The sequence below is a fragment of the Ischnura elegans genome, chromosome 10 (assembly GCF_921293095.1).
Source record: "Ischnura elegans chromosome 10, ioIscEleg1.1, whole genome shotgun sequence".
In the NCBI taxonomy this organism is placed as follows: domain Eukaryota; kingdom Metazoa; phylum Arthropoda; class Insecta; order Odonata; family Coenagrionidae; genus Ischnura; species Ischnura elegans.
The window spans coordinates 60,422,020-60,435,721 of record NC_060255.1 but is presented as its reverse complement, the minus strand read 5'-3'; the positions used below and the strand labels follow the sequence as shown (position 1 = coordinate 60,435,721).

General features: G+C 37.3%; 1 protein-coding gene across 1 annotated transcript in view; it reads right to left on the bottom strand.

Moving 5' to 3' along the window:
• LOC124166621 (cysteine-rich motor neuron 1 protein-like) overlaps positions 1–13,702 on the bottom strand; it is a 471,628-nt gene that overhangs the window by 37,492 nt on the left and 420,434 nt on the right. The window contains exon 3 of the mRNA XM_046544229.1: positions 6,028–6,258. Coding sequence (XP_046400185.1) covers positions 6,028–6,258 — 231 coding nt within the window. The remainder of the gene's footprint in view (positions 1–6,027; positions 6,259–13,702) is intronic.

Genomic DNA, 13,702 nt, shown 5'->3' with positions numbered 1-13,702 from the left:
TTTAAGGCTACTTTGCTAAATGCAATATCTTGAAAACTATTTCTGAAATATGAATGAAATTTGGGAAATTGATACAAATTACTATTTGTCGTACTGCTTTAAGGACGTACATTTTGTAGGTGGTATATCTTTATATATTTATCCAATCTGCACACCACTTTCGAGAGCCGCTTTTCATAACGCAAATGGATTTTAAACGTTGAAAAATAACCACAATATCGTTTCTTTCTTGATTTTTTTAAAACTGTAGTCCAATTAAGTGTCAATACTATTCTTGACCAACAAAAAAATGAAGTTTCTGTCAAATGGAATCCATTTAAGAGTAATATGTTTCTGACGATTCAAATTAGTGCTTCTTCCCCTTTTTAAGTTACACCGTAGAAATTTTCAAAAATGTAACGACTTATGGACACATGACTCGACTACACGTGACACAAATATGTTCCCTCCGCCTTTTTAACCCGCTTGAAGAATTCAAGCGCCAATCGACTCGTTTATATTAAAATTAGAATGGACTGCAAAAGAATGGAATATATATTCAGACATTAAACTATATTTACATTGACGTGTGTATTTAAATAGAAGATTTTGAATGCACAGCATAAAACAAAAAAAAATTCTATGCAGTCACGCACACGGGTGAAAATTAACAGTAAGGATGAAACTAGCATCGAAAAAAATAATTTGGCTTAGCTAGGATTCGAGCCCGTTTGTTGGCTAGAAAAATGAATTTTCCAAGGTGAATTTCATCCTTGGTGCAAAAAATATTGAACTTCAAATTTCAGTCTACTTTTTTAAATCAATTTTATGAGAGTTTCATTAAACTTAATTGTTTCGGTTCACTTCTTTCGGTGAAAAAAGGGTAACTCAAAAAATGTTTGAGTATCTTCCAAGCGTACTGCTTAACTTTCTGAAAAACTTTAAATACTCGGCTTCCTTCGAAAGCGGACTATTTTTGTTATGGGGGAGGTTTATGAGAGATATCTGGTTCAAAAACCATGCTTCGGGTATTAGACGCGGTAAAATGAAGTAGAACAAGCCAATCTTGTCAATTTACTTTCATGTATACGCGGTAGTAAATTATGGAAATGTACAAAGGCTGTTGCGCCGGCCTCGTGGGATGACTTTTGACAGCACCTCACGGTCCATCTTAGTGAGAGCATCTCCTGCAACACAATAGTTGATCAACTCTGAGGAAAGCAAACTAACCGGGAAAATAGGGCCGCAAGCCAGCTTCATCTATCTGATGTTCTTTGTTCAACATGAAAACACGTTCAATAATATTGGCTGAGAGGTTTAAATTTTATTTCTTCCCGTCTAAAGAAAATATTCAAAATAATAACCAAAAGAAACATGTGCACTACACGAAAAATGAACTTTGGGCTTAAAGTTACGTCGACGGTCTATCAGGACAAAAAAGAGATACTGCTCGTAAATAGTTCATCGTGAAACGATTTAAGGGAAATATTGTCTCGTGGGTTGATTAAAGCACTAAAAGGAAGGCGCGGGATAGTGAATAATGGCTCTGTGACTGATTTCTTGGCCATATGGTGTCCAATACGAATAAAAATCCGTTTAAAAATATTTCCATGATATTGCAATGAAGGATTCTTTATTCGGCCACCAGACGTGTTATAACCCGATAGAAACGGGTTTACAAAAGTCGCTATTTGCGACTCTTATAGGAGAGTGATTCGATTATCACGGGGAAATGAGCTAATAGATATTTTATTACAGGATGAGGGATGATAAATTAGCGCTGATAACAGAAATTACGTGTTGTTTTCGATGGTAAATTTATCAAAATTATAACTTATCCTCGCAATTGTAAGTAATCTGCTGCAAAAATTGGGTCACTAAAGAGATTCGTCATTGCACTGTGGATATGTTGGAAAACGGATTAAAACAGACTAGGTGCGATTCTGCTTTGAAGTTACTTAAAAGTAAAATTTCAACTCCTCTATCCCCTCTCTTTTCAACCTCTTTCCCCCCCCATGATTCACTCTGAATACCCTACACAAAAACTATCCTTATTCCGTCAGAAAAAGTGACCAGCTCCGGCCACGAAATGTCGGTCAACAAACCCTATAAGTAGGCAGAGCATGCACAAAAAACATCATCAATAGATGAAATATCTCCCAATGTGGAACATAAATCACGCTTCTAGGGGTCGTACTAGAACCTCCTCTATGTAATCCTCATGTAGTTTTGAAGACTTTTGAAGTTTCTTTTTTATTCATTAAAATAACTTAAATATAATCTAGAGAGTTGCAGATTTCACCAATGAATAGACTAAAGAATGCAATTTGCACTTACTTAAATTGATTCTTGCATAAAGCAGTATCATTCTGAAAATTTCACTTTTGAAGCCAAGATTCAAACATAATTTACACATTTTCTAACATCTCATTGATAATTCTTTCGGGAAAGCTAACTTTCTGAGAAGAAAGATCAATAAGAGCCAGACTTTCTTTTTTCAAATTGTAATATTATTTCTACACTTCAGAGACTCGCTCAATAATATTGGACGAATGAATTGAAAATTTTACCCCTTAAAAATGCTTAAAACTAATCAAGAGAACACTGCCCGCCACTGCTTTTTCTCAGAGATACCTATTAGCAACAGAAGGAAGTGGAACTGTGTTATTTTTGATCCCGTACTTCAACAGCTTGCTTTCATTAGCGGAGCAAGAAATGGAAGACCAACCATCTTTTGAGCCCACTTCACTCCAAAGGTTAAGTTTGCCTCAAGGAGGTCTCGGAAGGAAAATACGACCAACTTTCCACTTACAAAACTGGATATTTCCGTCATGTCTTCGGCATAGGAAACCGAGGGAGAGGGGATAATTAACCAAGTTAAATGGCAGCTGGCATTAAAAAATATCAGAAGCGCAACGAAATTGGTAGGATGTGAATTTAAATAGGACGGGGATGTCCCTGTAGGACAAGGAATTGTAATAACAAGGTAAGACTAATGGTCGGTAGTCCTAGCAGATAACCTTAGACGAGGTTGATATAGAAACCTGATGAAGGCTGATTAAACCTTAAAGACAATGGAAAGAATCACTAATCGATCGAATGCCGATGTAACCTATCGAAAGATTTATTTTGAGTGAAATCTCGTAATACTTTTTTTTACCTGTCACATATACGAACGTGGAAGGGATATTATTAACAAACATATGCTACGGAATCGGTGAGAATTTAAAAACTGAGAATACTTTTAAGTAGAACCATTTAAAAAAATATGGCAACGTATGATGAACAAAAATTATCATTCGATCTGGCTTACAAAAATTTTAAAATTTTACTGCAGATATATTCATTAAAAATGTTAAAATTTCATGTCACGTTAAATGTATTTTAGAACCTGAAAGTTAAAATGAAATAAATTATTAGTTGAATATTGAAATATCGTGATTTTTCAAATACAGTTCAATACTTAAGCATATTAAATGCACTTCGTAATTATTAGATGCAAATGCACTGCGCAATTCACCAAAAACTTCTACGGGCGTACAGTGGGACAGATTTAAGCGAATAAAGGTGGTAGTCTCAGGAGCCTCGTATTCTTCGCGCTAGGCATAAGTTGTAGATACCTGTATATTATAAGAATAGATATCTTCAGAGCGACAAAGAGAACGTCATTTCGGAACCACTCTATGTTTGCACTCACTATGTTTCCTGTTTCGATAGAAACGATAATTTAAGAGAGATATTTTGGCGAAATATAGGCACGGGGATTCGTTTTTTCCTAAACAGTGAAGGATTTTAATAAATACTAGGTGGACTTCGCTAGAGCACATCCGTTTTGTTAGTATCCGTACGTCATTCGACACGGCTGATTTTTCCACCGGTTTCTTGCTCATTTAACACTCCATTGCGGGAATACTATTAAGGAAATGAAATCTGCGTTCGGGACCGTGAAGGCGGAATACATTTTGATATCGTTAAATAAATTAAATATCTTTTAAAAGCAACCAAAGTTAAAATTTCGTACTTTGGGCGGCCGAAAGTCTAAAGCAGTGGTTCCCAAAGTGGGCGCTACCGCCCCATGGGGGCGTTGCTGTAGTCTATGGGGGCGAAAAGTGCGAAGGGGGCGGCAGGGGGGCGGCGCCGAAGGATCCTGAAAATGTGAAAAATGCGATGATTCCGTAACCTTCCTTTTGCATTCGTTTTCAAGCTTCGTTTCTAAAGTTTACTTTGTTTAACGCATATGGAAGTAATTTAAACCATGTGTTTTCTTACATTTTAAAGTAAGAATGGTTGAAAAATATTTACAAGCCTTCCTTACACAAGGGAAACGTTTGAAGGGGTTTAGTCTCATTTGGTCTATCGTTAGTACAACTTCACGACACAGAGAACTTAATAATTTATCAGTCATTTAATTAGTCATTGTTTTTAATTTAATTATTACAACGTTCCTCATTTGGTTAATTAGTATATGATTCTGATTATTATTTTAAAGATACCGATTAGGGGGGCGTCGAGTATAGGTTTATGGATCCAAGAAGGCGGTGGCTCGAAAAAGTTTGGGAAATACTGGTCTAAAGGATCGTTGCATTACGTCCCTGTCCAAAAATCCTATGTTCAACTTTGCATAACTAACGAATTCACCGTCATCTTTATTTGAAAATATAATTATTTTGGCACTTAAACTTCGAGTATTAAGGAAAAAAATTGCCTTATGAGAAAATTGGGTGCTACAATATAAAAATTTATTCATTTATCGATCAAGCTGCGATAATGCTAACCGAATATCTTAAGCGAAAGTACCAGCAAATCGTATGCTTTGTCCCAATTTGGTGTCTTTGTTTCAGTTTGACATAGAATGACTTAGTTCCACCAATCGGCAAAAGACGAAGTTTCTTTCATATCTACTGTGGAACTACTAGTCATGATAATTCTAATTGATTTTTATAGGTGTACCTAGAAGTTAAAAATAGAGAAGTAAGGAGGAATTGTTCAATTCGTACACTATAAAACATTGTCCTTTTTTGGTGATTACAGTTTTGGGATTCATATCATACTGCCAAACTTACTGATTACTGCGATAGTGGCTCCTATGGTAGAAAAACATTGGGAGTATCTAAAGTTCACAAAAAATACGGTTTTGGAAAATATCGCGAATTGTTTATGGCCTGTCACTATAATTGGTGACTTAAAAGATATAAGCCATTCCCACACAAATGGCTTAGGTCCAAAATGGATATACCGAATATTAAGAATGGGAATTAAGGACTTGCCACCAATTGGATAAAGGGAGGGTCATTCTACAATATATATTGTACAAATTTTTAGACTTGACTCGACCTCCAACCCAGTTCCCTCATATACAAGTTTCATTCAATTAAAATGTCTTTCTAGAGAGAAAACTGGTTTTACGTCAATTTAAAGTAGACAAAAAGACATTATTTAAATAACCAAAAAGAACCAAAGGTTCTGCTCCCAATTTTTGTCCGGAAAATATAAAATTACATTACACGAAGACTTAAGTGTTTACTATACATATTGACCATATTGACCGTATAAGCTATAAACTAATAATATAAAAGAACATGAATAGCTTGAAATTCTTACCCTAACTTACCAATTATGAATGTAAACATTAATAAAAATCTCATATATAGTGAGTAGAATTTAACTATTACAACATTTCAAAACGAGGGTCTTCTGCGGGTCTTTCGAAATTAAAGAAGTCCAGGAAACTCTCTCTCAGCACCCAACACCTATAAATTGATGCTCAATTATAGCGACACGATCATTTACCCTGATGAGGTTTCAGGCATAGGAGAGGAAACGTTGGCCATTTTATCATCCTATCGCGGATTACCCCAAAAGCCATTAATATTGCTCCTGTTCTAATTTGGTTCATGCAATCGTTCTTAATCCGTTCTTGTTCACCGTAATCATTCATGCATTCATTAACTCGCACGGGTTAAGTACCTTGTATAAAGGGCAATAAGATACAATTTATAAAATATTTATCACGAATATTAAGAGATTAGGGTTTACGGTAGTACTTACTGTTGACGGAGCGTGTTGGGGCTGGTGGCGGTGCGCATTCATAGATGTCGCAGCAGTCGGGTGGGATGCGCGTGGCTCTGCGCAGGACTCGCGCGCCAAAGGGACAGGTGAAGGGCAGGGAGGCGGAGGGGCAGAGCGAGGGGCGGCAGACGCAGGGCCCTGGCCCCTCGGGGCAACTCGTGCCACACTCCTCGCCGCCCGCTCCTGTGCAGTTGTGGGGAGGCGAGACACCTGGCGGGAGAAAAAAAACACTGTCTTAAATGAACTCACAAATGGATTAAAGAGAAAATACGTAGACAAGAGAACCAATCTTCACGGGTTTTGAAACGGGTTAAATATTGATCAACTTAAGGGTGGACGGCGATATTTTGTGGAACTTGGTGACAGGAACCAATAAGAATAAACTTTTGTATGTTCCACAGAAGTTTTAATAACCGACCCAGGTTTCGACAATACACTGTCACTTTATAAGGTAAGGTTTCAAAGGTTTTTTTTTTTCACATTTGAAAATGACATAGTGTGTTGTCGAAACCTGGGTCATTGAATGGGAAAGTTATAAAGAGGGTCATTGGAATGGAGAGTACCACTACACTTTCTATGGAAGCATTAAAATCATAAAGAATATAATGCAGAGAAAGGCGAGGAATTCTAAGCATTTACGCTGAACCAACACGGACAAAATTGTAAACTTCTATAGAATGAATAATAAACTGTTAAACTGATGACCATTCGACATCGTTAGGCACTGTTTGATGAAACCATGGCTTCATAATCATTCATCTGGTTGGAGATAACAAAGTTTTATTCTTTTTGGTTTGTATAAATTATGGATTTCACAATGTTTTTATTTCATTTGTATTTCTAATGTTTTCAATATATATATTTTCATTGAATAAATACTTCAACTGAGTGTGATACCGTGAAGTGTTTGTGTATACCATACAGTAGCGTATACAGAAAAAACTCAAGGGGGGGCGCAAAATATTTCTTGAGCTACCTTTGCATTTACCAGAATGAAACATAAGCCGCATGCAAAGTTTGAGAAAGTTTAATATCAGCTGATTTTACACATATACAAGATAATGCTATCTTATGATATAAAAAAGTTCAAATTGTGGTTCTGCAATTTTAGGCAATGCAGGTGGCCCCCCAAGGGGGGAAGGGCGCGCGCCCCCATATGTATCCGCCGCTGATACCATACATACCATAGAGTTTACAGGTCTACGTCGAGTCGAGGCATGAAATACAAAACTCAATGTAAAATAATGCGTAAATCGCGTTTAACTTGGTATCAGACATTGATAGTCAAAGTAAACTAATCAAGGCATGTACCCAATGCATGCGAAACTTATTATTTCTTTTATGCATCGAAAGCCTCACCATAGTAGGAATTTTTTCATTTATTATTGACGTACAAAATTATTTATTAAATTAACTAAGAAAATGGTATCAGTGTGATTCAAAACTTAACGCTAAGTTTTCAACAACAGCTACTGTTAAACGTTCATCAATCTGCTTTGTTACCTTAGCAGTAATATTTTCCGTTCCATTACGTCGTAACAGTAGCATTATTGCTAGAAAATTTCGGGACGCGCCCTTGGAAGGCCTTACAGTGCTTTGATACTTGACACGAATAATCTGATAATAGCATGACTCAAAACTTCCTTGGCTATCACAGAAAAATAAAGCTGTACAAGGACAATCGAAGCTCATCTGAGAATGGGATAGTGATAAAGAAGATGAAAGTTTTGCATGAAATATCTACATAAACATCAGTAAGAGAGAGAGAGAGAGTGTGCGTGGAAGAATGGAAGAGAAAAAAGAGGGAATGGAAAGAATTACGAATGCATAGCGTTGGAAGTGGAGGGAAGGAAAACAAGAGACTAACGTCATCAATCATGCATTCGCACTGCGGTGACGCGGCTTAAAAATTGATGCGTCACGCCGTTTGTTGCTTATTTATTCTCACTCAGCTGGCTAGAATAATCTGCATGCGTGATTTATTTAGCGGAAGGGAAAGCATTCATTCAAGTTAATGCCGGATCGGAATAGCGTTGGAGTGGCGACTGCCGGTGGGCGGTATAGCCACGAAAGTATTCGAATTCCGTCCTTTTATTTCGAAATCCTAAGGGCGATTTCACGAACTTCCAGGAAGGTGTCTTTTTTTCCCCCTGTTCCTACCGTTATAATATTTTTAAAACGATAAACCCTTTTGGGGTCAAGGGGCCTACATAGATGACAGACCCCAGTTCACCACGTAGAAACTTAGATCATGCTACCACTTCCCTCGCTTTTTAATAAATTTTCAAAAATGTCCGCAGAGTGGCGATGAGTGAAAATATATTCATTTATTCCCGATGTTTTCAATACAGTATTTGATATCGCAAGGATTAGTTTAAAAAAAGTTATGAATGTAAATTATTTTATATTTCCCATTGAAAATTTAGGTTAACGGCCCAGAGCAGAGCTTAATACCTCATGAAATTCTGATCACTCTGCCATCAGCGTCATGAGTGGTGAATTTTGCAAGCAGGCTTAATTCATTTAGTAAAATTTTTTTCTCGCAGCTAGTAAAGGAAAACGAATTGCTGCTCAACCTTAATTATGGCCTTTTGAATCATAATGCCATAATTTGCGACTATTTTACTTGAAGTAAATTTTCCGGTAATGATTACTGCGGCATAGATAGATGTAGGTATACATTTGGGAACAAGAATGCGGCCTAGATAGATGTAGTTATACATTTGGGAACAAGAATCCCAGGGAGGTCATATCCATTTTAATGGAATTTTTATCACTAAAAGGGTTTAATGCGCGTTGAATTACAACACTTAATGACGCAGTGGAAAAACTTCTGTTAATGGAATCCTGAAACTATGCAACGAAGTACCAGTTAATTATTCGCGATGAATATCATGCTGTTCTCTTGCCATTCCCGGGGAAAATGAATGTTTGGGCCCAACTAGGGTATCTAAAATATCCATGACGCCACACAAGTGTTTAGAAGGCTGCTCGGAAATCTATCGAAACTGAACTTGAGTAATATTAAGTTTTTGAGGTTTCTGGTTGTGAATCGGACGTCGTAACTTCAAAATATAAAACATTTTGCGGACGCTAAATATCTGAAATCGTGTTTGGGTAATCTCAAAATCTCATCACCTGGAAAGTGTGGGCAGAGTAGAAGATTTGTTCATGAAATTCTTGTCGTGCCAGCAATAATGGTCGACGACTGTCAAGCACGATATTTGTGATTTAATGAGAAGGAAATATCAGCTACATATTCATAACCTCTTTTTAAAAAAAGTTAATTGCAATGGCTATACGCATGGTTTAGAATAGCCAGAGGCACGGTTGGAGGTTGCCTTCATTTTTAAATCGTGCCTTTCGTATAAGAAAACTTTTGTACAATATCGAACAAGCATTTTAAAGCGTAAATATTGAGGAATAAGCTAACTTTCCTGTTTTTGCTAGGAAGGATGTATGTTATACCGTACGGTACTTTTTTCCAACTGATTTTATTTCACATTCGGTACTATATATTCTCTTTTTAACATAAAAATTTAATTAAAATAATAGAGCATTTACTATATGTTAAACTTTTAAAGAATTTTTATTGCATCTATTTTCAGATTATAGAGCTAAAATAGGATTAATATCAATGGTGAAATAGTCTTCTGAAATGGAGCCCAATTTAGCCATGCAATGGGAATACAACGGTAGTCTTGAGTTTCAGACTGTCCGATACCGAATAGTGTATTACCAGGCATCCCTTACAAGCTTTAATACGTAGAAGTAGCGGGGATGTTCCCTGAATTCCATAACAGTCAAAGTGTTCGGAGAGAAAGATCATATTTTGGCGTATGCCTGAATGTCGCCGTCGTATGCAATTATTAAAACCTGCAATTTATTCGTATTATTAATGCTAGGATTTAAAAAACGCCATTATTTTCCATCCTAATAGTTGCGGTAGATTTCTAACGCTAATTAAATAATGAAAATGGCTTATAGGGTACTTTTCTGATCTTCACTGCACGCGTTCCAATTCATTGACTAATTTTTACAGTACTTTAAAAATGCTAACTTACGAAAAAATTTTCTAAAACAAATAAAACAGTGATTGTAAACCTTGTTTTTTAAGCACCATAGAGACCAACTGGCTCTTATGCTAATCTTAGGTATGTGACTAGCAAAACTAATTTACAATGAGAGTAGCTAATGACTGAAATTACCTTTACGGTAAAAATAAGGTAATACCTCCCTTTGAAGCAGTTTTAAATGGGCGATAAAATTATTCGACCGGTGCGTAGTAAGCGAGTTCATTTAGGGAGACGTCATTTAAATTATCCGAAAGAATAAGTTAATCCAAGAGTGAAAAAAAAGGACTTGAAATAAATTGAGCCACTTGGAAGAAGTGGGTTCTTAAAGTCCCCGGAGAGGAATCCGGTGAATAATTTGGTTTTTCCATTATTCTTCATTCTTAAGGGTGAAATTAACGAAATCTCTGAAGTTTTACGGGTGTTCTCAAAAATGAATGAAATTAAGAAGGAAAATGGCCGCAGAAGTTTTGCGTAAGAAGAAAAAAAACCACAGACTTAATTTCCGGAAAGACTCACCAAACGGGAAGTGATATTGATGGTGATATTAGGGGGGGTCCAACCAACCCCCTTCATTTTCTCCCCCTATAATTCCACCTCCCCTGTCCCTTGGGGTGCGGGGGTAATTGACCATTAAATTAAGAGGCCTCAGCCCCCTCTACCCCTAGGGGCCAATTTCTTTATTTTTTTCTGAGCGCTCCTTCTTTTCCTGGACGGCTCGATCAGTCCCAAGGAGGAAAGGCCCATCTTAACGAGGGCTTCTCCCTGAAATTGCTAAGGGTGCCAGCTGGTGGACTGAACACTGAATCGCAACCGCAGTTAGGCGAATTCCGTGACTGGTTCGATCTATAATAACTTTTTCGGCCTTCTCTCTAAAATCTATTACATTCCACGCCAGCTGTAGTGTTTTACTGGATAGAACTTTGCATTTTTCGGGGCTTTCACCGCGTAGTCCGATTTTTCTAAGAAAATATTTTGCCTTGATATAGTACTTTCTTCTCAAAAAAGTTCATTACGTTGGTTCATGGATGGATAATATGGCCTTCTCTATAAAATCTTTTACATTCCAAGCCAGCTATAGTGTTCTACAATGAAGAACTCTCCGCTTTTCAGGTCTTTCACCGTGTAGCTCCATTATCCAAGGCAATATTTTGCCGTATAATTTTTGTTTTTTTCCGGCGAACAATTGCAGTGAAGTTTTCTCGGGTTTCGCACCGGGTCAGGTCCTCCATTTCTCCTTCCAACGTTTCGATGGACAACTCGCCCATCGTCTTCAGGGATTCAGGAATCCAATGATTGATTGATCCAATGATCCATAGGATTCCTGAATCCCTGAAGACGATGGGCGAGTTGTCCATCGAAACGTTGGAAGGAGAAATGGAGGACCTGACCCGGTGCGAAACCCGAGAAAACTTCACTGCAATATTTTGCCATGCTGTCTCACTGTCTTCTCAAAGAAGTTTATTCGTTAGTTCATGGATGGATATATGGCCTTCTCCCTAAAATCTTTTACATCCCGAGCGAGCTAAATTGTTATAATTCTTAGAAGTTTCCGCTTTTCGGGGCTTTCACCGCGTAGTTCCATATTCCAAGACAACATTTGCCTCGCTATCAGTATTTCTTCACAAAGAAGTTCATTACGTTAGTTCATGGATGTATCATATAGGCTACTCTGTAAAATCTATTACATTCTAAGCCAGCTTCAGTGTTATACTACAGAGAACTTTGCGTTTTTTGGGGCTTTCACCATGTTGTTCCATTTTTCAAGACAATATTTTGTCTTGCTATCTTCTCAAAGAAGTGATTAAGTTAGTTCATAGCCTTTTAAATTGATAAATAATAGGTAAATGAATGCATTTCTGTGCTAATACAGAATACAAATCCGCTAACACAGATTTTTTCAAATAATGGAAATGTTTGTGCGGAGCTGGTTTTGAGTCGCAACAAAAATGAGCAATATAATGATTGAGTTTCATATTCCCCACTGATAGCCATTAAAAGGGCTGGGTTTATCTCAGAGTAGACGCAATTAAGTCAGATTTTCGTCTTCCACGCGTGCGGCTAAAATTAGAAACGCAAAAATTCACTTCACTCGATCACTGATGTTTTGTGATTGGCTGATTCCGACGATGGTTTGCATTTTCATCTACACCTATGTACTACCCCGCAAGCTGTTTCAACAAGTGTGCACTGGGGGCGTTAGATAACTAGATGTTGACAAAAAAGTGAAGTAAGTACTCTGAAGATATTTGACTCTCAACTCCACCAACGATTTTTAAAAGTACTTCATTATTATTTGGAGGAAAAACGAATTCCCAAAACTATCCTTTCGGTAGAATATTTTTCTTATGTTATCTTTTCCGTCGGGAATAAAAACATAATGTGCTTCTAGGATGCTGTTCTCTGCGTCGCTCTGAAATAAATCTGTCGTTAAGTTCACAAGCAATTTTAGCCTGAACATACGAGGTTAATTTTTAATGGAAATTATATTCCCATCTTTCTCAAAATAACACTGGAGGAGAGGTATCAGGTCTTTAATAAAATCCACTTTTACATGTTTGATTTTAAACTTTCCTATTGGTTTGTTAAATATGTATTTGGGATGGAGTTATATTCGTACGTCCAGAAAACTGAAATTACAAGTTGAAAACCATTTTGTCTTTTTTTCATAGTACTCATCATCGTCGATGGTACACAATTATAAGATTGGTTTGACGCAGGTCTCCACCTAGTCCTCTTATCAGCTAACCTTTTCACACCTACGTATTTCTTCACTTTCACATCCTTCTTTGCCTGTTCCATATATTTCATTCGAGGTCTTCCTCTTTCGTTCTTGCCCTCCACTTGTCCTTCGACGATTGTCTTCAACAGGCCATTATGTCTTAAGATAAGACCTATCATGTTGTTCCGTCTTCTAATTAAGGTATACATAAGGCTTCTCTTCTCTCCTAATCTTCTTAGGACTTACTTATTACTAAATCGGTTGATACATTTGATCCTCATCATTCTCCTGTAGCACCACATTTCAAAAGCCTTTACCCTTGATTTCTCCGCGGCTATCATTGTCCATGCCTCACTTCCGTAAAGTAAGTTATGGTATATTTTTGCATTTTACGAGCATATAAATTTCCTTTTGTACTCATAAGATGGTCGCCGAATTACGGGAAGCCCCTCAAGTGCCATCAGCAGATCTCAATCAAATTTTGCTAGATGATAGGAAATGGAAATCCATCGGGTGCATTATTTTGTTTCAGGCGCCAATGCTCATTACTTTCGAGATATTAGCGACGGTAGGTACAAGGAAAACTCCCTAAATGTATGCAACCCACAGGAAATCAATACTAACCGTCGCGTCGCGTCGGTGTCGGTACCCTTCGTCTTAGCAACGGAGTATGAGAGTCTGTCGTTATTCTTTGGGTTGCACAAATTTAGGCGTATTTATGTTATTTTCGGTCGCAAATATCTCGAAACGTATTGAGAGTTCGCAACTGAAACAAAAACTACTCTATATGGGTATACATTTCCTATCAACAAACAAATATTGTGCGAGATCAGGTGGTGATACTTGAGGGACTTCCATT